Here is a 27,509-nt window from a genome sequence, read left to right on the forward strand (position 1 = left end):
AGATCTTCTGCACTAAAATCTCTCACACCCAAATATTTCTCTGCTGCAACTACCACATATATCTTCTGTGATTTCCGCTCCATCAGTGCAGTTGATCACCATGGCTATAAACGCAAGACATCCAACCTTACTAAAACTCATGACATAGTCAAAAAAGTGAATTGTTAATACAGTAGTTTCCTTATGATGGTTCATCATGGCAATGTCTTTGGTGGCCCTAAAAAGTTGATAGGCCACTGTGAAATGAATTTACAAAGGAAAATGTGTCCATTGATAAAGATTGATTTATCAATAACTCAGCCATCTTTTAACCAATCCCGTAGCTTTTCTCAAACTAAGTTAAGAGACCTGCCACATACCCATGTTATTGGGACTTCTGGTTCATGAGAATGTTTTTCAAAGGTTTTCAAAATTGTTCAATATTGAGGAAAAATCGATCCTGACAGACCTTAGTCATTGATGCAAATTTGAGTCATGGGCAAGTGCATACATGGAGTGTTTGAAAGTAGGCGTTACTAAATAATTGGGAGGATCAACGTAAGTGAGTGTATAGAAACCTAAAAGCTAATTGGCCAGATTGGTTGCCACTCGAGACCTTTTTGCATGGATGTTTTCTGTTTCCTTGTAACATTTTAGCTAAGCCTAACCATTTCCCCAACCTTAACCTCATTCTCCTAACCTGCCTAGCTAAAATGTGACAAAGAAGTAGCAAGCAGCTACTGTTCTGAGGGCAAAAGGTGGTGAAACAATATTAGGAAGGTGTTCTTAATGTTTTGTCCATTAAGGGTACATCTACAGCTACTGGATAACATGACTACACCAGGTAATAGCATAGTAGGACTCAGATGAACACATTGTGCAATCCAACAGACCGCGTGGGTGCAGACCTTCGCCAACTCAAGAATTCAAACATACCAACAACAATCATCAGTAATAGAAAGATATCATCTGTCCCAAATTGTACCCCATTCCCTACATAGTGCACTACTTTTGACCAGAGCCCTATGGCCCTATGACTGCACTAAATAGGGAAAATGGTGCCATTTGGGACAAATACATACAGCTCCACCTGTCCTGTCTTCACTGGGGCCAGCCAGTCAAGTAAACTAAATCAATGTTTATTTTTAAGGCAATTTCAGCAGAAATGTTGCAGTTGGGGAGGTTCAAGTCCCTAGTGAGACACCATGGTAGAATGAATATTTTATTGAGAAAGATGGGTTGATCTGTGGCTGTTGGAAGGGCGGAATTTATGAGTGTTGAAATAAGTATATACAGAAATGTACAGGGCAAATGTTTGAGGTCCTCCAATCAGGGGTGAGGGTGGGATGTGATTATTCTATGTTTTGCTTTTTGTTATTTATGTTTTGTGGTTTGGCTTCATGCTGTGTGTGTGCTGGTCCTGGTATTTATGGGTGCGCTTTCCCTCATGCCTGCCCGCGAGTCGGGCTTCTTTTTTCCAGCCCTTGGAAAATCTCTTTGGGCCGGGGCCTTGCCTTGTTAGCCCCTCGGGGCGACTGGGGGCGAGCGCACCCTCTTACCAGAGCACTCTCTGTGGGAGCAGACATTTGTATTGTCTGTATTGTCGATTTAAAATAAGACATATACAAAAAAAAGTCTGGTAAACTATGAGACAGACAGTCCATAGATACAGCACTGGTGTTCAATCCAGAAAGCTCTGTACTGTACATAGCTACCACGGATAAATCAAAACAAATTTTAATTTGTCACATGCACCGAATACAATTTTACCTTACTGTAAAATGCTTACTTACAAGCCGCTAACCAACAATGCAGTTAAGAAAAAGATTTACTAAATAAACAAAAGTAAAAAATAAAAGAGCAACAATAAAATTAAAATAAAGAGGCTATATACAGGGAGTACTGGTACCAAGTAAAAAAAAACAATAACATGTGACGCCCACAATGGCGTAAAGAGGAGGGTCACAGTGTCTTGTCTTCCAGAAGTTAAGGAGTGATTCCATTTCCAGACAGATTCCAGGGAAAGTCAAAGAAATAGGGGGTTAGAGAAGGGTCTCAAGCCCTTTATGTCTGGTTAACATTCTCCCAGTCCCCCTGCTCTGTTCTGCGGTAGTGCTGGGGCTGTCCTCCAGGGAAGACGCTGTCTGAACTGGGGTGCTCCAGGAGGAACTGGATGGTGGACTTGATGTGCTGGACAAAGTGTGGTGGCTCAGCCGTAGGGGACGTGGATAGGTACTGGTCGGGGGAAAATAACAGGAGGAGTAACATATCACAGTGTATACTGATAACATACTATGCAACATTCATTGTATCAGTGTTGACAGAAACAGGGCTATAACACATTAGAGGTTGTCAATAAGCTTTTAAAGGGACATACAACTAAAGTTCTAGTGATTGTGGGATCAAAATTAGTAATGTATTATTTTCTTACACCTTACCTTTAAGATGGTGTCATCGTCTTGCGACAGCCAGAAGGAAATATCCAGATTCGGGGACCACTTACATGGGCCTATCTTCACAACTCCTTTGTTCGAGTCATATATATCAGCCATCTGTGGAGATACAATTACAATGTTATATGACTGTCTGATGAAGTGTAGTTAGCAACTGGTGCATGTGTTCTATCCAGACACTCCACAAGCCATTCAATGTGTCATCTTTGATCTTTCTTTATATCGATCCTTCACGTAGTGTCAGAGATGATGTGCAAGAGCATAGACAATATATCAGTAGAAAGGAATTCTAGTTCTACTTGACAAATTTGCCAATCTGATGCATAGTGGCTCTATGACATCAGCCTATTTAAGGTTCTATATCTATGCGGAAGTCCCTACCTGGCCCCCAGTGAATGTCCGTGCTGATCGCAGCTCCTCCGCGGGTCCTTTGTAAGGGAACGAGGCGGGGAACACCTCCCCTGTTTTAATATTTATACCTGCAGACAAACAGTTAATGCCATATTATAAACTGTCTGCTACACAAAGGTGAATTTATTTGCAGTGTAGATACAGTACCTATGCCATGCACACCCGGTCTGTGCGCTCCGTCCACTAAGACGTCATTCATCTCTGCAAGTGGAAAAAAGAGAAAGAGCCTCGAGATAGGTAGGGGCAGAGTCAGATATACAGAGAGTTGGGCCAATGAGGGTTTCTGTCTGAACGTTCCGAGAGCGCCACTTCCTCCTCCATAGCTGTTGCTAAGTGATAATTGACACTTCCGCGTTGTGCTGTTTATTTCAGATAGTTTTCAAAAACCTATGAAGATGTCCACTGAAAGAAGATATGCAATTTGTTGACACCACAACACAGTACAGACTTGGATACACCCCGAATGCGAATCAATAAAAACATGAAATTCTCTCTCCTGCTTTGCTTGTTTACAGGGGGTCATTTCATAGGGAATTGTCGGAGGTGCTCTCGTATTGTTACATCACCAAAACTTCAAGAATAAAGGCACTAACATGGCAGCCGTTCGATCATGGCCCCTGTGCTAACATGGCCCCTGTGCTAACATGGCCCCTGTGCTAACATGGCAGCCAAACTCTACATATATAGCTCTGGGTTGTATAAAGAAAAACAGGCTGAGAGAGAATATAACAGAGTGGAAACATGTACCTGTGATGCAGCAGGTCTCTAGGTGAATATCCTCTTTCTGTCTCTGGAAGGCCGCTGCAAAACACAATAGAAGGGTTGTAGTTTCTCTATGCAGCCTGATAATGGTGTTGCTACTGTGGCAGTTGCATTCAAACAGGAGGGATAAGAAGATAAGAAGATTTACGTACACAATAGGTTAAGGCTGAGTTTGTGGGACGTCTTTGACTCATCATCAAAACCTCCAACGAGGTGGAGCTCCAGCCTGAAGGAAAAGAAGAAAGGGGACAATTACGTGTGTGGGGGGTGGGGGGGGGGGGTTATCTCTTACCTGCCTTCCTTGGCAGGGTCCTTGCTCAGAGATGTGACAGCTTTGACGATGAGGGGAACCTCACTCCACGTGCTGGAGCCATCACAGTGAGCAAGGCAAGCAGCTCCACTTCCTAAAAGATGGTACAAATACAGACATTTATTTTATTTCACCTTTATTTAACCAGGTAGGCTAGTTGAGAACACCTTTATTTAACCAGGTAGGCTAGTTGAGAACACCTTTATTTAACCAGGTAGGCTAGTTGAGAACACCTTTATTTAACCAGGTAAGCTAGTTGAGAACAAGTTCTCATTTGCAACTGCGACCTGGCCAAGATAAAGCGTAGCAATTCGACACATACAACAACACAGAGTTACACATGGAATAAACAAAACATACAGTCAATAATACAGTAGAACAAAAGAAAACAAAAAGTCTATATACAGTGTGTGCAAATGAGGTAAGTTAAGGAAATAAATAGGCCATGGTGGCGAAGTAATTACAATATAGCAATTAAACACTGGAATGGTAGATTGGCAGAAGATGAATGTGCAGGTAGAGATACTGGGGTGCAAAGGAGCAAAATAAATAAATACCAGTATGGGGATGAGATAGGTAGATAGATGGGCTGTTTACAGATGGGCTATGTACAGGTGCAGTGATCTGTAAGCTGCTCTGACAGCTGGTGCTTAAAGCTAGTGAGGGAGATGTGAGTCTCCAGCTTCAGAGATTTTTGCAATTTGTTCCAGTCATGGGCAGCAGAGAACTGTAAGGAAAGACGACCAAAGGAGGAATTGGCTTTGGGGGTGACCAGTGAGATATATCTGCTGGAGCGTGTGCTACGAGTGGGTGCTGCTATGGTGACCAGTGAGCTGAGATAAGGCGGGGCTTTACCTAGCAGAGACTTGTAGATAACCTGTAGCTAGTGGATTTGGCGACGAGTATGAAGCGAGGGCCAACCAACGAGAGCGTACAGGTTGCAATGGTGGGTAGTGTATGGTGCTTTGGTGACAAAACGGATGGCACTGTGATAGACTGCATCCAGTTTGTTGAGTAGAGTGTTAGAAGCTATTTTATAGATAACATCACCGAAGTCGAGGATCGGTAGGATGGTCAGTTTTAAGAAGGTATGTTTGGCAGCATGAGTGAAGGATGCTTTGTTGCGATATAGGAAGCCGATTCTAGATTTAATTTTGGATTGGAGATGCTTAATGTGAGTCTGGAAGGAAAGTTTACAGTCTAACCAGACACCCAGGTATTTGTAGTTGTCCACGTATTCTAAATCAGAGCCTTCCAGAGTAGTGATGCTAGACGGGCGGGCAGGTGCGGGCAGTGATCGATTGAATAGCAGGCATTTAGTTTTTATTTGCGTTTAAGAGCAGTTGGGAGGCCACGGAAGGAGAGTTGTATGGCATTGAAGCTCGTCTGGAGGTTAGTTAACACAGTGTCCAAGGAGGGGCCAGAAGTATACAGAATGGTGTCGTCTGCGTAGAGGTGGATCAGAGACTCACCAGCAGCAAGAGCAACATCATTGATGTATACAGAAAAGAGAGGACCGGACAACAGTCCCTCCGATTTGACACACTGAACTCTATCAGAGAAGTAGTTGGTAAACCAGGCTAGGCAATCATTTGAGAAACCAAGGCTGTCGAGTCTGCCAATAAGAATGTTGTGATTGACAAGAGTCAAAAGCCTTGGCTAGGTCAATAAATACGGCTGCACAGTAATGTCTCTTATCGATGGTGGTTATGATGCCGTTTAGAACCTTGAGCGTGGCTGAGGTGCACCCATGACCAGCTCTGAAACCAGATTGCATAGTGGAGAAGGTATGGTGGGTTTCGAAATGGTCAGTAATCTGTTTGTTAACTTGGCTTTCGAAGACCTTAGAAAGACAGGGTAGGATAGATATAGGTCTGTAGCAGTTTGGGTCTAGAGTGTCACCCCCTTTGAAGAGGGGGATGACCGCAGCAGCTTTCCAATCTTTGGGAATCTCAGACGATACGAAAGAGAGGTTGAACAGGCTAGTAATAGGGGTTGCAACAATTTCGGCAGATATTTTTAGAAAGAGAGGGTCCAGATTGTCTAGTCCGGCTGATTTGTAGGGGTCCATATTTTGCAGCTCTTTCAGAACATTGGCTATCTGGATTTGGGTAAAGGAGAAATGGTGGGAGCTTGGGCGGGTTGCTGTGGAGGGTGCCGGGCAGTTGACCGGGGTAGGGGTAGCCAAGTGGAAAGCATGGTCAGCCGTAGAGAAATGCTTATTGAAATTCTCAATTATAGTGGATTTATCGGTGGTGACAGTGTTTCCTAGCCTCAGAGCAGTGGGCAGCTGGGATGAGGTGCTCTTATTCTCCATGGACTTTACAGTGTCCCAGAACTTTTTTGAGTTAGTACTACAGGATGCAAATATCTGTTTGAAAAAGCTTGCCTTAGCTTTTCTAACTGCCTGTGTATATTTGTTCCTAACTTCCCTGAAAAGTTGCATATCACAGGGGCTATTCGATGCTAATGCAGAACGCCACAGGATGTTTTTGTGCTGGTCAAGGGCAGACAGGTCTGGAGTGAACCAAGTACTATATCTATTCCTAGTTCTACATTTTTTGAGAGGGGCATGCTTATTTAAGATGGTGAGGAAGGCACTTTTAAAGAATAGCCAAGCATCATCTACTGACGGGATGAGGTAAATGTCATTCCAGGATACCCCGGCCAGGTCGATTAGAAAGACCTGCTCGCAGAAATGTTTCAGGGAGCGTTTGACAGTGATGAGGGGTGGTCGTTTGGTTGCAGACCCATTACGGATGCAGGCAATGATGCAGTGATCGCTGAGATCTTGATTGAAAACAGCAGAGGTGTATTTGGAGGGCGAGTTAGTTAGGATGACATCTATGAGGGTGCCCGTGTTTACTGATTTGGGGTTGAACCTGGTAGGTTCATTGATAATTTGTGTAAGATTTAGGGCATCAAGCTTAGTTTGTAGGGTGGCCGGGGTGTTAAAGCATGTCCCAGTTTAGGTCACCTAGTAGCACGAGCTCAGAAGATAGATGGGGGGCAATCAATTCACATATGGTATCGAGGGCACAGCTGGGGGCAGAGGGAGGTCTATAGCAAGCGGCAACAGTGAGAGACTTGTTTCTGGAAAGGTGCATTTTTAGAAGTAGAAGCTCATATCTTGATGCTATCATAGTATCTACAAACACACATTACATAGAGAACTGCAGTACCTGTGTGTCGTACCAGAACTAGGTGGCAGGTGGTTGCATCATCAGAACCAAGGACAGCGACAGAGTCTGGGGAAACAGAGGGACACATTTCGTGATGGTCGTGGAAACTGTGCAGCGGATTTTTAGCTACAATTTATCAGTGTAGATGTAGCCTTTGGACGCAACAATATACTATGTTAAGCTAGGCTGACCTATTGATTTAACTATAGGTTTATACTCACTGTCCGCTGGTGTTGTGGCTGCAAACTCTCGTTGCTGTATGTATAGGAGGCACTTCGGGTCGACATCTACAACCGGCGTGGACCGAAATACTCGGGCGTTTTCCTATGGTATAAAATAAAATGTCAATATAGCATGAAGAGCAAGTGATTTGTTACTAAATGGTGATTAATTCCAACAAGGACAACTTGCTTACGACATGACAGCTGCTATTTTGCATGGCTAACTAGTCAACTCACCGGTAAATAAAGGTTAAATAAATAAAAATAGTTTGCTTGGCTACTCCAGTCAACTCACCTGCAAATGCGGATATCTGGCGAACAAATCGACTGTCGAACCTGGTCGTTCGATTCTTCTATTTTGTATTAGCAAAGGCATTTCTTTCTACAATATAAATCTACCTAATATAATGTAATATTTATCTTAATGTAACATGAAAACTAGACCTATTACACAAGACATATGGTTAGCTAGCTTGCACTTCCTGGATCCATTTTCTTCTTCTTTGGTAGGCTTTCTCCTCAAGAACGTCACTCACTGTCACAAGACGTATGTACTGCCACCAACTGTACACAAGTATTATTAGGGCATGAACGCTATAAAATGTAAATGTAGGCTACGCCGAATTCTCCATTTGCCCTACGCTCCTTTGACACGAAACGTGCATGTTGTTTATGTCGGGTTACGACACAAAACCTTACGTCCACGGGGAGGGAGTGACTGGGGGAGTTGACGTGATGTGAAGCAGCAGCAACTGCAAAACAAAATTCTGTTTCGGCTTGTTCAATAACTTCAGGGATCGTCTTACCTTTTAAGTTGTGTTTGTAAGTAAGTGTTTAACTTTATTGCACTTTCCTTATAACATAAGCTATCTTAACGGAATTGTAGGATTCAGACTGCACAACACCGTGCAACTTTTAAATATTTCTACAAGCAAGAATTTATTGAAAACATGAGGGGGAGTTCGTCGTATGGAGACCGAGATAGAGACCGTGGACGAGACAAAGGGTAAGCAGATATTTTCTGCAGAATGTGAAATATAGTTATAGCAACGTAGCAACGTCTGTCAAAAGTGTGCTTTTTATATGATACGGGGATATCTTGGAATGCTGTTTGATGTATCTTGCTGAATGTCTACGTGCACGGGCGTGTCTCAGACATGTTGCACGCGCCGTGTTCGTGTATGACAAATAACTAGTTATAGGCGGTGCCCCACCCAGGGAAAAGTGTACAAACTGCAAATAGATTAAAATGGCCAGGGACCTATTTAGTGTCTGTTGCAATGTTACTAATCATGGATCGTTCATCTCTTTTTTTCATCACTCCTCTCGCTGCATGTTCTATAGGCCTCGGTTTGGGTCCAGTAGCTGGGGCGGCCCTCCCCCTATGAAGAAGTTTGGGAACCCTGGAGAACGCCTTCGCAAGAAGAAGTGGGATCTGGACGAGCTGCCCAAGTTTGAGAAGAACTTCTACAACGAGCACCCAGAGCTCCAGCGCATGACTCAGGTACACACACACACACAACACATGTTCTTAGAAGGATGCTATCCATAGTGTGTCTATTGAGCCTGTTGATTCTCTGTTGTCTGTGTCTGCAGTATGACATAGATGAGTTCCGCAGGAAGAAGGAGATCACAGTCAGCGGTACTGGCTGCCCCAGGGCCATGACCAGCTTCCACCAAGCACAGTTTCCCCGTAAGAAGACAACAGTAGATACCAGTTGACACTTCTTGAACCCATATTATAGCCTGTCCCTTCACCTTTTCAGCAGTCTACCGTCATGGTAAAGAGATGAGAATAGGAAGTTGAACCCATTTTAAAGAGTTCTTGGAACACAGCCAAAGCGTACAAAACACTAACCCCATAGGCTATTGGGAAGGGGAGGGGGGCTCATGGGTCACATTATTGTTTTTGTTTTGTAAAACACTCCAGGCCACTCTTGAACATCAAACTAAATACATAGTAGAGGTCGACCGATTAATCGGAATGGCCGATTAATTAGGGCCGATTTCAAGTTTTCATAACAATCGGAAATCGGTATTTTTGGGTGCTGATTTGCCGTTTTTAAAATTTAATTTTATATATATATATTTTTATACCTTTATTTAACTAGGCAAGTCAGTTAAGAACACATTCTTATTTTCAATGACGGCCTAGGAACGGTGGGTTAACTGCCTCGTTCAGGGGCAGAAAGACAGATTTTCACCTCGTCAACTCGGGGGATCCAATTTTGCAACCTTACAGTTAACTAGTCCAACGCAATAACGACCTGCCTCTCTCTCGTTGCACTCCACAAGGAGACTGCCTGTTACACGAATGCAGTTAGCCAAGGTAAATTGAAATTACTAGATATTATCTAGCGTGTCCTGCGTTGCATATAATCTGACTGAGCATACAAGTATCTAAGTATCTGACTGTGCGGCGGTAGGCAGAAGCAATAGCGTAAACATGAATTCAAACAGCACTTTCGTGCGTTTTGCCAGCAGCTCTTCGTTGTACGTCAAGCATTGCACTGTTTATGACTTCAAGCATATCAACTCCTGAGATGAGGCTGGTGTAACCGAAGTGAAATGACTAGCTAGTTAGCACGCGCTAATAGCGTTTCAAACGTCAATCGCTCTGAGCCTTGCAGTGGTTGTTTCCCTTGCTCTGCATGGGTAACGCTAATTCGAGGGTGGCTGTTGTTGTGTTGTTGGTTCGAGCCCAGGGAGGAGCGAGGAGAGGGACGGAAGCTATACTGTTACACTGGCAATACTAAAGTGCCTATAAGAACATCCAATAGTCAAAGGTTAATGAAATACAAATGGTATAGAGGGAAATATTCCTATAATAACTACAACCTAAAACTTCTTACCTGGGAATATTGAAGACTCATGTTAAAAGGAACCACCAGCTTTCATATGTTCTCATGTTCTGAGCAAGGAACTGAAACGTTAGCTTTCTAATATGGCACATATTGCACTTTTGCTTTCATCTCCAAGACTTTGTTTTTGCATTATTTAAACCAAATTGAACATGTTTCATTATTTACTTGAGGCTAAGGTGATTTTATTGATCTATTATATTAAGTTGAAATAAGTGTTCATTCAGTATTGTTGTAATTGTCATTATTACAAATAAATAAAAATCAGCCGATTAATCACTATCGGCCTTTTTGGTCCTCCAATAATCGGTATCGGCGTTGAAAAATCATAATCGGTCGACCTCTAATACATAGTATGTTTGACAAATCGGTCAAAAATTAATCTGTGTGGCCCTCAGTTGAATTTCAAAAGCCAAAAGGTTTGCCCACCCCTGGCTATAGCTAACTATTCCTTTAATTGTTTATCTTTGCTGACAGAGTATGTAATGGATGTGCTACTGAGTCAGGACTTCAAGGAGCCCACATCTATCCAGTCACAGGGCTTCCCTTTGGCCCTGAGTGGCAGGGACATGGTGGGCATCGCTCAGACTGGCTCCGGCAAGACCCTGGCAGTAAGGACGCCATGATAATCCAACAACACGCACAGTACCGACAGCTGCAACATCTCTGTCTGTCTTTCTGTCACACACACACACACACACACACACACACACACACACACACACACACACACACACACACACACACACACCAACAGCTGCAGTATAAAAACACAGAAACTCCCAGAGGAACATTTGACAGCTGCAACACACAAAGACATATTGACACATGAGGACCAACGTCCCTGGACTGTCAGATTGGGACATATACCTCATGACCTCATTGTACTACTTGGCGCCTTTTCTTGCAGTATCTGCTTCCTGCCATTGTGCACATCAACCATCAGCCCTATCTAGAGAGGGGAGACGGACCTATTGTGAGTACACAACTGGAAACTGCACACTGTTGCTTATTCATATATTTCAGGTCTGTGAGACTAGAATGTTTTGGCCTTTTTCTATAGTGTACTTAACTCTGTTGCGCTTAGACCTACCTATGGTATGCTGTAGCTATATATCATGTGTTATTAAAGGTTATACACTACCGTTCATTAAATAGTAACCACAAAACACAGTGAAGAGGCAATTCTGGGATGCTGGCCTTCTAGGCAGAGTTGCAAAGAAAAAGCCATATTTCAGACTGGCCAATAAAAACAGAAGATTAAGAGGGGGGGTAAAGAACACAGACTCTGGACAGAGGAACTCTGCCTAGAAGGCCAGCATCCTGGAGTCGCCTCTTCACTGTTGACGTTGAGACTGGACAGAGGAACTCTGCCTAGAAGGCCAGCATCCTGGAGTCGCTTCTTCACTGTTGACGTTGAGACTGGACAGAGGAACTCTGCCTAGAAGGCCAGCATCCTGGAGTCGCTTCTTCACTGTTGGCGTTGAGACTGGACAGAGGAACTCTGCCTAGAAGGACAGCATCCTGGAGTCGCCTCTTCACTGTTGACGTTGAGACTGGTGTTTTGCGGGTACTATTTAATGAAGCTGCCAGTTGATGACTTGTGAGGCGTCTGTTTCTCAAACTAGACACTAATGTACTTGTACTCTTGCTCAGTTGTACACCGGGGCATCCCACTCCTCTTTCTATTCTGGTTAGAGACAATCTGCGCTGTTCTGTGAACGGAGTAGTACACAGCGTTGTACGAGATCTTCAGTTTCTTGGCAATTTCTCGCATGCAATAGCCTTTCTTTTCTCCGAACAAGAATAGACTGACGAGTTTCAGAAGAAAGGTCTTTGTTTCTGGCCATTTTGAGGCTGTAATCAAACCCACAAATGCTGATGCTCCAGATACTCAACTAGTCTAAAGAAGGCCAGTTTTATTGCTTCTTTAACCAGAACAACAGTTTTCAGTTGTGCTAATATAATTGCAAAAAGGATTTCTAATGATCAATTAGCCTTTTAAATTTATAAACTTGGATTATCTAACACAACATGCCATTGGAACACAGGAGTGATGGTTGCTGATAATGGACCTCTGTATGCCTATGTAGATATTCCATAAAAAATCTGTTGTTTCCAGCCACGATAGTCATTTACAACATTAACAATGTCTACGCTGCATTTGTGATCAATTTGATGTTATTTTAATGGTTTTCTTTCGAAAACAATGACATTTCTCAGTGACGCCAAACTTTTAAACGGTAGTGAATGTATTGATATCTCTCTCTCCTCAGTGCCTGGTCCTGGCCCCGACCAGAGAGTTGGCCCAGCAGGTGCAGCAGGTGGCTCATGATTATGGAAAGACCTCCCGCATCAAGAGTACCTGTGTCTATGGAGGAGCACCCAAGGGACCGCAGATACGTGACCTGGAGAGAGGTGAGGAGCTACAGGTTGAATTAAATGCTGTTACAAGTTACTTACTTACTTACTTATATTGTTTGTGCCGACTACAGACAAGACCTCTCCACTTCTGATGATCTAAAACCTGATTGGCTCCCTGGCCCCAGCTTAGCTTAATTTTCTGCACTTCCCCTTCAGTTACTAGTATTAAGATTGAAAAAGCTACAAGTATTGGAAGTAATCTTCTGATGCATTTGCGTCTCTTTTGAAACTGTGACACTTTGCATCCTATGTCCATATAGGTACAGAGATCTGCATCGCCACCCCGGGGCGTCTCATAGACTTCCTGGAGGCAGGGAAGACCAACCTGCGGCGCTGCACCTACCTGGTGCTGGACGAGGCTGACCGCATGCTGGACATGGGCTTCGAACCACAGATACGCAAGATCGTGGACCAGATCCGGGTAAGCCAGGCACATGCTATACTTAGCAAACCGCACACACATCTCCTGGAATTAGGCAATTATTATGACTGTGTAATACATAGCCATTCATGGATTGTTGGGTAGGTTGATGGATACTACAGAGGGTGGTAGATCATCTCTGTCTGTCCAATCTATCTTAATGACAGTTGATATAATATCAATCCATCGCAAATAACTAAATACTCATGTTATAGAATAGAGTAATAGTGTCCTCTGAGGAGGAATATCCCCATTACCGTTCTCTCCCTGTGCCCCAGCCAGACCGCCAGACTCTGATGTGGAGTGCCACCTGGCCCAAGGACGTGCGTCAGCTGGCAGAGGACTTCCTGCGGGATTATGTCCAGATCAACGTAGGAGCTCTGGAGCTCAGCGCCAACCACAACATCCTGCAGATAGTGGACGTCTGCATGGAGAACGAGAAGGACAACAAGTTAGTGAGGCCATCCTCCAATTGACAAGATCCATCTCTAGTTTTGCATTCTGTTCATGTCTCCTTTCCTTAATCATCGCTGATCTGGAAGGGATGAAACCAATGTAGTTAAAAGTATTCGGTATTCTTGGTTATGGACAGGAACAGAGTGCCGGATGCTATCTTTTTGTAACGGTGAGAGAATATTAGTCTTGGGATTGTAGTGATTGAGGGATGTTTTCCTAATATCTTTCCTCTGTCTTTTTGTTGATGTCAGGCTGCTCCAGCTGATGGAAGAGATCATGGCTGAGAAGGAGAACAAGACCATCATCTTTGTGGAGACAAAGAAGCGCTGTGACGAGCTCACCCGCAGGATGAGAAGAGATGGGTGAGACGGAGAAAGACTGAGGGAAAGCACAGACTTGCAGAAATGGGTTTTAAGTCCTCTTTCAAAGCCACGATACTGACTATGCAAAACAAGAGCCAGTTGTGGTTTCATGTGGAGTGTGTGTTGGGCTTCTTAGTCAGATAAGAGTGTAGAGAAATTGTCTAACTGTTCTTACAACTGCCTTATCACGTCCTGTTCTGCTGTCTCAGCGGTCTGTCCCATGGCAACATTGTTGTGGTGTGTTTTCTAGGTGGCCAGCCATGTGTATCCATGGGGACAAGAGCCAGCCAGAGAGAGACTGGGTTCTGACAGGTAGGTCACATTTCAACGGCCATGCTTTAGTCTGGCTTTGGTGAAATGTGTTTCAGTATGGGGGTTTTCTTCTGGTTTTTTTGTTTCCTTTTTCAGTCTTCTACCTAACGCCTTTGATTTTGTCTGAACTTTCAGAATTCCGTAGCGGCAAAGCCCCTATCCTCATCGCCACTGATGTGGCGTCTCGCGGTCTGGGTATGTCTTCTCAACATGGAATACACACACTCACGTGTTCACACTTACACTCCTACAGAGCACAACATACAGATTCAAAACGTATACACACTCTCCAACACACACAAACAAAAACATTTTCAGAGAAAAACACACAATTAATAAATGTGATTTTTGTTGTTGCCTAATTTCCCATCCCGTTTTCCAGGTTTAAGATTTACAACGACAAAATCATACATTTGTCTGCAAACAAGTAATAGCGGTGTTATTGAACCTGTAAACAACAACGTAAAATCAGTCAGCACTCTTTCTACAGCATGACCTCTGTCAATGACTTTCTGAAGGAAAGTAGAAGCACCTGACAATCCCCCAACTCCACAATGTTTTACAGTCTGTTTCTTGTTACTGCAGTCCAAAACGTCCTTTGACCGGGGCACTCTGGCACGCTGCCTAAATGGGGGTGTGATGGGGGGGGGCAGATGTCCCCGTGCTCGCCCCAATACCCTCCTCTCATGTCTCCTAATGATGTAACCCAAAACATGAAGGAAAACATCCCAAATATTCAGTATTATATGTTTGATTATTCCTCGAGATATGTTTACATTATTCATAGTACTGTAGTTATACTGTATTTTTTTCTACGGGTATTTTCTAGATAGGGTGTGTTTTAGGGTTATCTATAAGGGAAATCGACAGTCAGTTCTCCCCATGTCCACCCTGAAACTTGTACAGAAGTGCCCTATTCCACCTCCCTAACTAAATAGGTTAAACCTGGAACCTGAGAAGGGGAAGTAGACATGTTGGTTTTGCCAAGCTACCTATGACTGTGTCTTTGTTCTTTTTCTCTCCCCCTCAGGGTTGTGCAGCACAAGGCAGCTCCAGCACATGCTGGTGTCAGACAGTACTGGGGCTGCCCTCAGTCACGTTAGCAGCTAGCCAGGGGCTTGTCTATTTATCAGAAGGATTCATCCCCCCCATTCTCCACCTTCTCTGGTTCCTAAACACCCCAAATAGACGCCCACAATAAACTGAGGGTATATGATTATCTGGTTTCTAAACACACCCATAGACCCCCATCATAGACTGAGGGTATGTGATTCCAGCGAGCTCTCCTTGGGATCAACCTGAGGTGCCTGTCTGTCCCTCTGCTCGTCCGTCCAAAAGGCAGACAGACAGGGAGAGTTAGGAGCTTGGCTGGATCAAGTCCTGATCGATTTGCGGAGGTCCTGCAACTCGGCGAGAGAGCAACAGAACCGGCCGTTGGGGGGGGGGGGGGGGGGGGGGGGGGGGGGGTTAGCGGTTCTGCTCCTGTCCGACGTTGCTGGTGTATGCGAAGGGTGAGGGGGAAACGGGGGGCTAGTTTGGGCCCCCTCCTCTCTCCCTCCCCCCCAGCGCCTCCAAGCGAACCAGGGCTGATCAGGACAGGACAGGGGGTGACTGACTACCCTTGTAAAACAACTCTAAAGGGGTAAGTACCTCAACACCCCCTTTCCTACTACACCTTCCACGACCTCCCCAGTCGCATCAACTCATTCAGGTAGTTTCATCGATCTATATTGAAGTCAGTCACAGAAAGCTATTTGTTGAAGGAATTGTGTTGAACTTTATCCTCCAACATTTACTCTTGGTGGAAACATATTTAGGTTTGGGAGGTTCTGTGAGTAGTAAAATGGCCTCTCTCTGTTACCATGGAAAACAGAGGGAAAAGGTCCAAGGAGATGTTTTGTTTTCGGACCAACCCAGCAGTGTTGTCAGAGCTTCTGTGATGAGAAACAGACTTTTTTTGTCCTTCTACTGTCATTTCAACATCCGAATTTAAAATAAACATTGGAAATACTTTTTACTCTTCTGGTCTGATCGTGTTGACAGTATACTGTCACTCATTTCTCCATATTCTTCTCATACCATTTCTCAGCAGAGAACATGTTACCATGGTAGAACTAAATGTTCTGAATGGTTATACTATTATGTAAGATTGCGTAAACTGTGCATTGGTGAAAGTCCAGACAGAATGTCACATCATCATCTCTACTGAAGCCTTCCTAATGCTGAGTGGTTCTCTCTTGTCACATTCTGATGGGGTTTACCACTAAACCTCTAGGCCTTCAGTCAAGATATTTTGACCCGAAACTTACTTTCAAAGGTTTTACTTCAGGAATTAACATCAATTTGGATAAATGTATATTTATTCTTCTGTTGTTATTGGACAGGTAAGTGGTAATCAATATTTATACCATATTAATTTGAAATGGATTTCTAAATAATCATCCACTTTTCTCTCATAGCTTTGGTGTTGTTTGAATAACATCTGTCTTCTTTCTCACTGTACAAACATCTCTTAAACCCTCCTCATCTCACCCTCCTCTCCCTCTTCATCTCACCCTCCTCTCCCTCCTCATCTCACCCTCCTCTCCCTCCAAACCGTCCTCTCCCTCCTCATCTCACCCTCCAAACCCTCCTCATCTCACCCTCCTAACCCTCCTCTCCCTCCAAACCGTCCTCTCCCTCCTCATCTCACCCTCCTCTCCCTCCAAACCATCCTCTCCCTCCTCATCTCACCCTCCAAACCCTCCTCTCATCTCACCCTCCAAACCCTCCTCTCATCTCACTCATCTCACCCTCCTAACCCTCCTCTCATCTCACCCTCCTAACCCTCCTCTCCCTCCTCTCTCATCTCTCCCTCCTCACCCATCACCTTCCTCTCCCACCTCTCAAAACCACTTTCCCACAAAGACGTTGAGGATATCAAGTTTGTCATCAACTATGACTACCCCAACTCGTCTGAGGACTACGTGCACAGGATCGGCCGTACAGCCCGCAGCACCAACAAGGGCACGGCCTACACCTTCTTCACCCCGGGTAACCTGCGCCAGGCCAGGGACCTGGTCCGAGTCCTGGAGGAGGCCCGGCAGGCCATCAATCCCAAACTGCTGCAGCTGGTTAACTCTGGACATGGGGGAGGAGGTGGTGAGACTGGCTTGATTCACACTATAGGGTCAACCCGAACCAGACTATGCTGGCTCAATTGAGGATTGGTTGTTATTTCTAGACCCCAGTTTTTAATTCTATTCTATCATCTTTACCATCTCACATCCAAACATAAACTACACGTTCTGTGTAACCAGTGATGTTTGACATTCTTAAACTAAAATATTTCAGTTTATATTATGACATTCTAATCCTCCTATGTGAATGTTCTTCTCCAGGTGGCAGGATGCGTTATCGTGGCGGCGGTTCCAGCGCCAACAACCCCAACATGATGTTCCAGGACGTGTGTGAGCGTCGCGTGCGCTCCGTCAGTGGGGGCAACAAGCCAGACAGCCGCGGCAGCAGCTTTAGCCGGGACGGGCGCAGTGGCAGGGGTCGGGACGGAGACACTAGGTCCTCCTACAGGGACCGAAGCAAGGTCAGCCGGGGGAGTTACGGCTCCGGGGGGGCCGACCAATACCAGAGCTATGGTGGTGGTACCCAGTACAGCTCCAGGGCTGGGGGGGCTGCTAATGGGGCCCCTAGGGGTAGTAGTGATAGGGGCCAGAATCAATCCAGTCAGCCCCAGGGTGTGTTGGGTCCAGCTCCTCCACCTGCAGCAGGGCCCAAGCCCCTCATGGCCCAGCTGATGGCCCCGCCACAGCCCCCTCTCATGAGCTTCATAGGGCAGCCTCCGTACCCCTTTTCTCCCCCCCCCCCACCCAGGAAGTAGAATTACTATACAGTCATGGTGCTTGAAATCCGAATCACCATGTTCTTCAAACCCTAGAGTTCATCAGTGTGTAACTGTAACGTTACTCCCCTGAAAGGGTGTTTAGAGTTGCCGTCCTGCCCTTACCTACCATGGTAAGAAGGCATAAGTCTAAGAGATTTGAGGAGGTAAGGGCTAACATATAGCTACATATTTTTGTACTTGTTTGTTTTGCGATGATTTTAACTACATCTGAAAATATATAGTACTCATGCATGATACACTTCTCGCTTTTCATGTGTTCAAGAGTAGTCCGTGCGTGGCCAGAATGATATTCTGTGAATCTGAAGCTGTGACTATTTGGTATTAATTGGCACGACAGGAGTTATTTCCATTTGCGATTTACTCTAAATGGTGAGGTTCTAGTCCATTAGTGAGTAACAAATGCTAAAATTTGATATTTTTTTGTTGCCATGTAGAACTCCAGTGATTTTGTCAGTCAGCTATACTTTCTACTTCTCTTTTGGGGAAGTGAATGTTGCATTATATCATTCTCTATTATGCTATAACTTTTTCTATAAACTGTTTATAAACTACATAAGCTGTATTGCTATACCGTTTTCTTCAGATTAAAACTATATCAGGAGAATTTGGGAATGATAATCACAGACACGTGTCATAATCCCATCAGTCAGCACATTGAGTGTTGCGTTGTGAATGTTTAATCAACATTTTATTGGAAAGAGGTAATTCATACTTATGTTCTTTTTCTACATTGCTTTATTTCACAGGATTTCAATAAAGTTTCTGAAACCAAAATCCTTGTAATTGTTGTACGGAGTACAGGATAGGTAAGCATGAGTGAACATTCATTGACAACCACCAAGACAGTTTAAACCCCCAAGAAAAAGAATAACTTTATTTCCCTTAAATACATATTTGCACTACATTCTCACCATTCCCCCGTCAATATTTATTTGCTCTCTTTAATTATACTTTTTTTGGCAAATGTACATAATTGCAGAACCATTCTTATTATTTACAAAGTCAGAGCAGGGAATAGGTAGCCTGAGTCCCAGATCTGTTTGGGCTGTTTTACCAGCTCCTACAGTCATTGAGTTCACAAGACAGCACAAACAGATCTGGGACGCAGGCTAGGGAATAAAGGCAGGGAGGTGGAATGTGGACGTGAGATGCAGCTGCTGCATGGTTGGGCCACTATCTGCAATAGACAGGTGGGGCTGCTGGCTTTACTTCTAGCCAAGCACTAACATGGTACCTGATCTTAGTCTTCTATAAATCATTTTATTGGTTGAATCGGGTACTACTTGACTGGAGCAAAAGCTTCCGCCTCCACTCTCCCGTGTGGATATGATTGAACGGACGCATCATCAATGACCATATCCCACCAAAGGAAGCATAACCAAATTTCATAAGAAAATCAGTAGTCCGACTCCGAAATGGGAAAACAAATTGACAAACAAATTAGCATTCGTATGTACATGGAAGGTAAACCAAATGAAATACCAAGATACATAAAGAACAAACTCTCAGCTTTAGGCACATACGGCAGATTTAAACGGTGTCAGCACTGACAACTCAGTACTGAACTAACGCCTCTCCCTTTGGGTCAACGTCAACAGCTGAAGGTGGAACAGGACAGCAAATGAGGGAATCATATTCATGTACAAAACCAAACAGGAAGTGCATGCACCAAACTGCTGTTTAGATCGAAACATAAAACAATATGATCATGTGATTTCAATAGAATGAATAATAGCGTCAGATTGGATATTCCTTCACAGAAGATTGGACAGGATATACATTTGTTACAGCTTCAGACACCTACTGCCCAACTTATCATGTAACAGTCACAGACCCAACTGGTCTCACACCGTACAAATACAATACTTTGGGACTACACTATTTGAGTGTCATATTTTGTGCAGAATAATGCTATCAGGCATAGCCTGAGAGAAACAGTCCCACACACATTCAGTTTAAAAGGCTTCGACTTCTCTCAGAACTCACAGCAATGATTTGTTTTGGACAGATCACGTGAAGTGGTTATTATACAGTAATGCATTGGAGATTGTAGTACAGTCAAGAAAAACACCAAATGGGAGTATGAAAGATGACAACATAGGGACATGTGGTGGTGGATCAGGGATGGGACACATGGATGGCTTAAGGGAGAAACTGCCCACAAATAACTTATCTAGGATCCACTTTCCCTGCCGATATTCAATCCATAACAAATGGGAAGACATAAGGGCTCGGACACACCAATAGCGTTTACCTGCCAAGTGTACTTTGTTCAGAGGTGCTGAGTACCGGACGTAATTTGAAAACTGAGTGCAAACCGATTTTACATGTAGAATTACGCGAAAACGTCAGTAGTGAACAGCACACATTTGGTGTGACCCTTAAGGGAGAAACCGATCCCAAATAACAGGTCTAAGACCAGATTTCCCGATAACCATCACAATGTAAAAACACAATCTTTCCCTGGACCAGTGCTTGGGGGGGCCCTTCGACCTACACCTAAGGGAAGCAGCGGATCAGGTGACAGGAAGTTGATCAGTCCCACTAAAGGTTCCCCCAGGTATCTGGAGGGGGGAACTGTTCTACATCGCCGGATTCGTCATGTGATTCTTCTCCCAGGTCAAATGTGAGCTTGTATCGCAACCGGACCATCTCCTGAAAGAAAGAACAGAACCATGTTAAGCTACAGGAAAGGGGACAAATCAACATGCTTTCTGCTTGCACATGTTTAAGTTCTGTTTTGTTGCCACGGTGACAGTTTGTCACCTCAGGGCTTTTCACAGCTACAAATGAGATGCTGACTGGGCCGTTTTTTTTAAATGAGCATAGGTTAAACACCTTGGAAAGAAGGCGGGAGGAGTCTGTGTGTGTGTAGTACCTTGTGAGGATTGGCCAGCAGTAGGACCTGTGTGATGGCGGCTGGGGGTAAGATGGGGTTGAAGGCTGGAAGCTCAGTTCCTGAAGGAGGCTGTAGCTTCACCTTCATCACCTAGAAACAGACAGAGGGGGAAACACATTACACTCAAACTACAGTCACAACTCAGCGCACATAGGTTACCGCAGAACACAACCATCTAATCAGACAGAGTGGAAATTAGGGACAAACAAATGATAGAGGTAGAAGATGGATCACCAAGACAAATTAGAGAGGGGGGGGGGGGGGTTTAGTGAGAGAAGAGACAGGACCAACCTTGGGTACTGCAGACTGGAAACGGATGTTGGTGACTGGTATGGGGGCGGAGGACAACATGGAGATGATCACTACCAGCACGTCAGGCCGAGAGGGAGGAGAGTCACGGGCAAAGTGGAACAGCACCCGCAAACTGTGCTTGTCAAATACAGTCACTGGTAACAAGCTGCCTAGAGGACAGACAGAGGCTTAGGGTTAGTTCATGCCCAGCCATCACCATGTCTGGAGACATGTTGCAACACAGGTAATGGCTGGGTGGGTATGTTATAGTTATTATTTGGAGTCTGGTTTGGTATTTTTCTTGCTAACGTTCAAAACAACCATACAGTAATACAGATTGACCAGACAATTGGCTTACTTGGCTTGATTGATTCCAGGGGCACAGTCACGTTAGCTAAGGAGATGTCGTTCTGGGGGGCTGGGGTAGGAGGCCCGGGGCTGGGCAGGGAGTCTAGGAGAGACCCAGGCTGCTCCGAGGGGAAGGCCAGGACAGGGCTGGGGGTGGAGGTGCTAGTAGTGTTGGTACTGGACTTGGTCTGGAGGTCTCGCAGGGTGGGTCTGGACTGGGGCTGCAGTTTATCCCTGTGAGAGGGAGAGAGCAAGGGCTCAGCTTTTTTAAGAGAAAACAGAGTGTTTACGTTACAGATTAGCAGCTGCCTCTCTGGCTTGCAGTGTTTACCAATTGACGTGCTGCATCCCCGGGGGTAGGGACTGATGCAGCAGGGTCTTGCCCAGCAGGTCTAACTCATCCAGGGCTTTAGGGGAAGCAGCGGGGGCCCCCCCTGATGGAGCCTGGGGGATAGGGGTCACGGCCGGTAGCAACACTGTTGCAGTAGGCACCGCTGGGACGACTGGCTCTACACTGTCAGAACACTGCACAGAAAAACACTGTGTTAGGGACATTGTGTGTGTGTGTGTGTGTGTGTGTGCGCGCGCATGCGTCATATGCTGACAACTCTCTCTCACCTGAAAGGAGTTCCAGTCTCCCAACTGAGGGGTGTGGGTAGAGTTGGGCGTTACGTCATTGAGTCCTGAGTGAAAACAACAATAGAAAGAGGCTGTCGACACGAACCGAGAGGGAACACGATGCATAACCACAGTTGGACGAGTCATGGCAAGTTGGAAAATAATTGGGCAATTTAATAAGAGTAAACAAGCTAGCGAAACGACATTCAGAACTGCTGCTTACCTAGTGACATGAGCTCATCATCTAGCAAGCTGATACCCAGTTCTTGTGACGGGGTCTGTAGTGAGGGGGTGTCTGGGTAGGAGGGAAGTCCAGTGGGCGAGGTGTCTAACCCTGTCAGGTCTAGGAGGGCTGTGCTACTTCCTGTGGAGAGATAGGGGAGATCAAACATGTCGGTCTTTGTGATCAAATGTTTTGAAACTACTGAACAAAACACATCTGTGAATATGAACAGGGAAACAACCTGGTTGATTATGCTGATGTCCTGAGGTTCAGTCTGTGCATGTGTGAACATGATGGGAGTGTGTAGAACAGTGTGTCTGCCCCTCTGAGACACCAGCAGGTTCAGGTCGTGACCCTACTGAGGTCCTCTCTCGCTCTCACCTGGTAGTGTGGGCATGGCTGTGCTGTCTCCGTTCACCTCTTCTCCCTTCACCAGCTGTCTGTACAGGTTGATGACCTGAGTCAGGCTGTCGTTGGCCTGCAGGATGTCAGCTGGCGTAACAGAGACGTACACAGAGGGTGAGCTGTGCAATGCGTCGATACAGAACCATATAGTACTGTCTAACAACTGTACAGAGGATGCATCACTCTTCAGCCATTTTGAATCATACCTCTTGTATTGATCACACTATATGTATAGAACAAGAAGGCCCGCACACTGTTAAGGCTCCCAATTCACTGCTTTATTGACAACGTTTCGATCCGAAACGGATCTTCGTCAGGTCCTGACAGTGTGCGGGCCTTCTTGCTCTAGACCAGTATTCTTTATTAGCCCAGCACCTATGTTTTTAAGAATGTGCGTATGACCAAACTTTTCTATCACACTATATGGAAACATAAGATTCTCACCCAAGGCCTCATCGTTGTCCTCTGTGTCGCTAGCCAATCGGAACAAAGTAGGCCTCATCTTTTCACAGCTCTGGTATAGGTCCTGCAAACACAAACACATTTCGAAATAGCCCATTGCACACACAAACACACCCCTAGTGGTGTTGCTCTGTGCTAACCTTGATGAGTTCCTGATTGCTCTGGGAGCTGCTCTCCTTGCTATAGTCTCCCAGTAGCTGGGTCAGCAGGCCCACACTCTCCTTCACCTCCTGGATGGCGTTCACACGCTTAGACACCTTCTCCATTCGCTTCTGGTCCTGGAGGACCGTAACAGAACACACACACTGAGAACACTGCAATAAAATACAAATATTATCCCATAAAATAAAATCTGGAGCGCTCTGAAGTCTGCATAGGTTGTTTTATTGCAGGCATATACAGTACAATTATGAGAGCAGTTGTAGGGATAGTAGATCACAATCATGAGGGAGTTCAGAATTCAATCCATAAAAATCATTAGAAGTGCTTTGACGATATAAAGTGCTCGGTTTACTTAGCGTACGAGTAATAAATTGACTGCGCTGTGAATAAATTGATTGACACTGTTGTGACTGAATCAGAATTAGTTAGGTAACATTGATAAATAAGATGTTTTATTTTCATAATAATGCTTATTTGTGAGATATTTTTCATTAGGATGTTTTCTTTTGGATAATACTGTTGGTAGTTGCATTTTCCTCCCTCTTCTCCAGAGCTTAGTCACTTTGGGCCCAGAGAGGGGAGAGGTCAGGCTTGTCTTCATATGTCAATGTATCTGTTAAACCATGTGATGCTATGAAGAATATCAGAAGGGGAGGAGGACAGAATGGAGGCTTGTCTTCTTATGGGAATGTGTCTGTAACTATTGTATGTCCCCTCTGAGGTTGCCCTTATCTTGATTTAGTATATGACCTAAGAGGCTCACTGTCTTTTCTGATCTTGTCCAGGAGGGGTTGTATTTGAGATGGGAGTATCTAGAATTGACAATTTATATATGCCATTGGATAAGATAATGTTTTGGTCCTAAGTGGTACCAAGAACAGGATTAGAATCAAACCAAACTGAACGATAATTTATAGCTAATGCTATCTAGCTATGGGATACTCCTCTTTCAAGTAAAAGGTCCTTTGTGTAATGTCCCTAAGATCTGTTATTCGTCATGCGAGTTGAGAGGGGTGTGTCTTGGCTATAAATGAGACTAAGAATTGTTTTGTAAGCACTCTCAGAGAATTCCTTTATAGACACTGAATTGATCTTGAGTCACAGGGCTATGGTGAAGCTCATATATAATTAAAGATGGACTTTATAATATAACTCTGACTTGTGTGTGGTTTGCTCTCTCAATATTTAGTAATACAGGAAATTACCACAACAACACCCACCCAAACAAACACACAATCACGCAGACAGGAGTAAACATAGTAGGACATACCTCCTGCACCATTTCCTTAATGAGTTTGTTTGCTGCTCTTAGATCTTCAGGGTGAGTGCTATTCAAAAGCCGAGACAGCATCTACAAAGGAAGGGAGAGAAGAGGAAGGAAAACAGGGGAAACCAGGAGGAGAGGTAAAAGAGGGAGAGCAGGCCGTTAGGGAATACATGAAAATTACAGTGGAAGAATGGAAAGACATCAATTCAATATGTCCGCTAATGTCATCTCTATTGACAAAACTCAAGGGGCTGCTTCATTGTCATCTTTACCTTGGACTTCTCCTCATCCTCAAAGATGACGCTCTTAGTTCTGGGCGGAGGGGGTGGGAGGGGCTCATCAGGAAGTACCGGGTCCTGCTTCACAATGCCTGGAAGAGAGCAGGGAACCCCATCCATGTCACATGAATAAACAGCCTGTCACCGGCACTCCCTACAGTGTATAGTACATCATGTATATACCGTAGGTTTCCGGCACGTTGGTAATAACATTATTTTCCCCATGAAGTTATTGTAAACACAAGCAGCGCAACCAACGGATTTAGGGCCAGGCTAAGAAATATTGTTGGCGGTCACTCCCTGAAGCAAAACACTTAACTTGAGCACTATGTAATTATCTTCAATCATACTAAACAAGCAGTCATACTAAACAAACAGTTTCTCTCTCACTTAGACGGACTAAGTGAAAAAAAAAAAATTCTGGATGCAGACTCAGGAGTTTCAATATGATTTTGTCTTATGTTGGTGCATAAACTATAAAAAGAAGAAGTGAGATTGACATGGACAAAATACTATTTATATCAGGAGCACACGTTAGGGGAACATACAGATCACTCATTTCATTTTTTAGTTAACTCCTGAAATGATCATACAGTTACAGTACTGTAATAAATCATATGATTTAGCCATATTCCTCATCCTGAAGTTCCATCATAGTGAAAACAATGAGAGTTAATAGAAAAGGATCAACACAAGGAGAACGTTTTATTTCACTCCTATTCTTTCTAGGTGTGTCATCACTATTAAAGCTCACCTTGTTTCTTCAGCATCTGGTAGGCGTCTGCTATCTTGGGCTCGTCAGGCAGACCCACCGTCCAACTGAACATCACCTCCAGAACCTTCTTCTTCACTGGCTCTGGGGCCCGAGTACCCAGGTACTGCACAGGAGATGAGATTTAGGAACATCAAAACAGACAGAATGGAATACTGTGTTTTGTTTGTTTATAAAAAAAGGGGTTGAGTTACATAAAGGGTTGTTCCATTTGATTTCAATCAATAGTTGTCCGCACCCTTTTAGATTTGACCAAAACTTTCCATACATATTTGCCCATGGTAGAAGGTAGAAGATCAGAAAGTGACTTATTGGACCGATATGACAAAACATTCAGGTGCTCAATATTGACCCATTTTGCATACCCCACTTCTACCATGGGAAAATATGTATGGAATGTTTCATTCAGATCAAAACAGGTGCAGTCAAAGTGATTGAATTCAAATGGAACACTAAAGAAATAGCCCTCCAGACAGTACCTTGGGTGAGACCACCTTGATGAGCTCGTTGAGGAAGCGGAATTTGCCCACTTCATTGTGGAACCTCTTCCCACAGTTCTTCATGCACATCTCTAGAACCTAGAGACACATATATATGTTATGATACTGCTTGTGGTGGGATCACTTACAATTAGCATATTCTGGCTAATGGAGATGTCAGTGAGCATGTCAACCAATACGTTACCCCGATAACGGTATACTCACCATTAGTGCTTGCATGGCCTCCCATTCTTGGGGTGACTGGATCTTGTGGGCCAAAAGTCTGGTAGCCAGTTGAGGACTAGGGGGGAGGGAGGGGACATCAAATAAGAGTACCTGTATGGTTTGCCATATGTTTAACATATTGAAGTACTAACTGACAAAGCAAGCCTAATGCCAGCTCTCCACATGTTGGTCCTTCTTACCCTTCAGGCTCATTGTTGAGCTGTTCACAGAAGCCCTGGATACTGTCCCAGTCCGCCTCCTTGTTCAGAGGATTGGTGGCTTTGTCTGGGGAGAATAAAAGCAAATTCCAGAACCTGGGGCTTATCAACATTTCAAGGGTTTCTCGCTACCCTAGAACCAAATGCATAAAAAAAGCTTTCGTGTTTACTTGCTGCAAACGTTAGCAGAATGACTCCTCCCCAATTTATTTGCCCATTGACACTTAGCCACTGGATCCTGTGGCTATTTAGCTTAGTCAGTCTGATTCACCAGTTTCAAAGTCGGACTTTGTTGTATTTGTAACAAATTGCGTATTAAGAACATCTAAAATAAACGATATTCGTGCTTATCAAGGCATTATTCTGCGTAAACAATACAGGGGTGAGGTCTGTTTTTGTTCCGACCTTAGCAGCGCTACGTTATAGCACGCTAGCTAGCACTTTGGATAAAGCATCATCATCACTGGGATGTTCGTCCACTGCACATACAACAATTGTACTCATCACACTACAACTACAGGGCATTCTCTACCTCAGTTTTCTGAAAGTAAATTGGTCACGTATTGAGTTGTTATAGCAGTAAAAGCATCATATGACTCACTGACGCGAGACTCCAAGCTCTCCTCCTCTGGCGGCGCCGCCATTTTCGGGGATTCCGATTAACTGGCAGCTATCGCGTTACTTTGCCAGTCTCGTGCAACGACGTGGGCGTCATCATATCAAGCCATTCTTGGTAGTCCCCATACTTCACGGTTGTCAAGGATAAAAACTGAGGTGCGTGATGATGCATTTTATGACCGAAATCGTCTT

General features: G+C 44.4%; 4 protein-coding genes across 4 annotated transcripts in view; 2 read left to right on the forward strand and 2 right to left on the reverse strand.

Moving 5' to 3' along the window:
* Positions 1 to 27,509, forward strand: part of LOC139424506 (myb/SANT-like DNA-binding domain-containing protein 4) — a 1,073,247-nt gene that overhangs the window by 391,877 nt on the left and 653,861 nt on the right. The gene's annotated exons all lie outside the window — the stretch shown is intronic.
* LOC139423784 (protein N-terminal asparagine amidohydrolase-like) lies at positions 34 to 7,981 on the reverse strand. The gene is made up of 10 exons (XM_071175416.1): positions 7,614 to 7,981; positions 7,319 to 7,421; positions 7,098 to 7,163; positions 3,898 to 4,009; positions 3,758 to 3,831; positions 3,591 to 3,644; positions 2,991 to 3,044; positions 2,814 to 2,911; positions 2,418 to 2,531; positions 34 to 2,214 (listed from the first exon to the last, which is right to left on the reverse strand). The coding sequence occupies exons 1-10, from the start codon at positions 7,692 to 7,694 to the stop codon at positions 2,044 to 2,046; spliced, it is 927 nt and encodes a 308-aa protein (XP_071031517.1). The 5' UTR covers positions 7,695 to 7,981; the 3' UTR covers positions 34 to 2,043.
* On the forward strand, positions 8,043 to 18,826 carry LOC139424476 (probable ATP-dependent RNA helicase DDX17). Its single transcript, XM_071176359.1, has 13 exons — positions 8,043 to 8,324; positions 8,663 to 8,822; positions 8,915 to 9,011; positions 10,657 to 10,790; positions 11,090 to 11,155; positions 12,456 to 12,597; positions 12,864 to 13,024; positions 13,303 to 13,475; positions 13,732 to 13,842; positions 14,093 to 14,154; positions 14,290 to 14,349; positions 17,062 to 17,295; positions 17,535 to 18,826. Exons 1-13 carry the CDS (start codon positions 8,269 to 8,271, stop codon positions 18,026 to 18,028), a joined length of 1,950 nt encoding a protein of 649 aa, XP_071032460.1. The 5' UTR covers positions 8,043 to 8,268; the 3' UTR covers positions 18,029 to 18,826.
* Positions 18,896 to 27,370, reverse strand: LOC139424475 (ADP-ribosylation factor-binding protein GGA1-like). The gene is made up of 17 exons (XM_071176357.1): positions 27,301 to 27,370; positions 26,682 to 26,766; positions 26,482 to 26,557; positions 26,257 to 26,355; positions 25,760 to 25,883; positions 25,000 to 25,097; positions 24,731 to 24,811; positions 23,439 to 23,576; positions 23,281 to 23,362; positions 22,813 to 22,923; positions 22,432 to 22,572; positions 22,209 to 22,273; positions 21,922 to 22,115; positions 21,601 to 21,824; positions 21,243 to 21,412; positions 20,931 to 21,041; positions 18,896 to 20,707 (listed from the first exon to the last, which is right to left on the reverse strand). Exons 1-17 carry the CDS (start codon positions 27,341 to 27,343, stop codon positions 20,597 to 20,599), a joined length of 1,953 nt encoding a protein of 650 aa, XP_071032458.1. The 5' UTR covers positions 27,344 to 27,370; the 3' UTR covers positions 18,896 to 20,596.

The sequence above is a fragment of the Oncorhynchus clarkii genome, chromosome 13 (genome assembly GCF_045791955.1).
Source record: "Oncorhynchus clarkii lewisi isolate Uvic-CL-2024 chromosome 13, UVic_Ocla_1.0, whole genome shotgun sequence".
NCBI classification, from domain to species: Eukaryota; Metazoa; Chordata; class Actinopteri; order Salmoniformes; family Salmonidae; genus Oncorhynchus; species Oncorhynchus clarkii.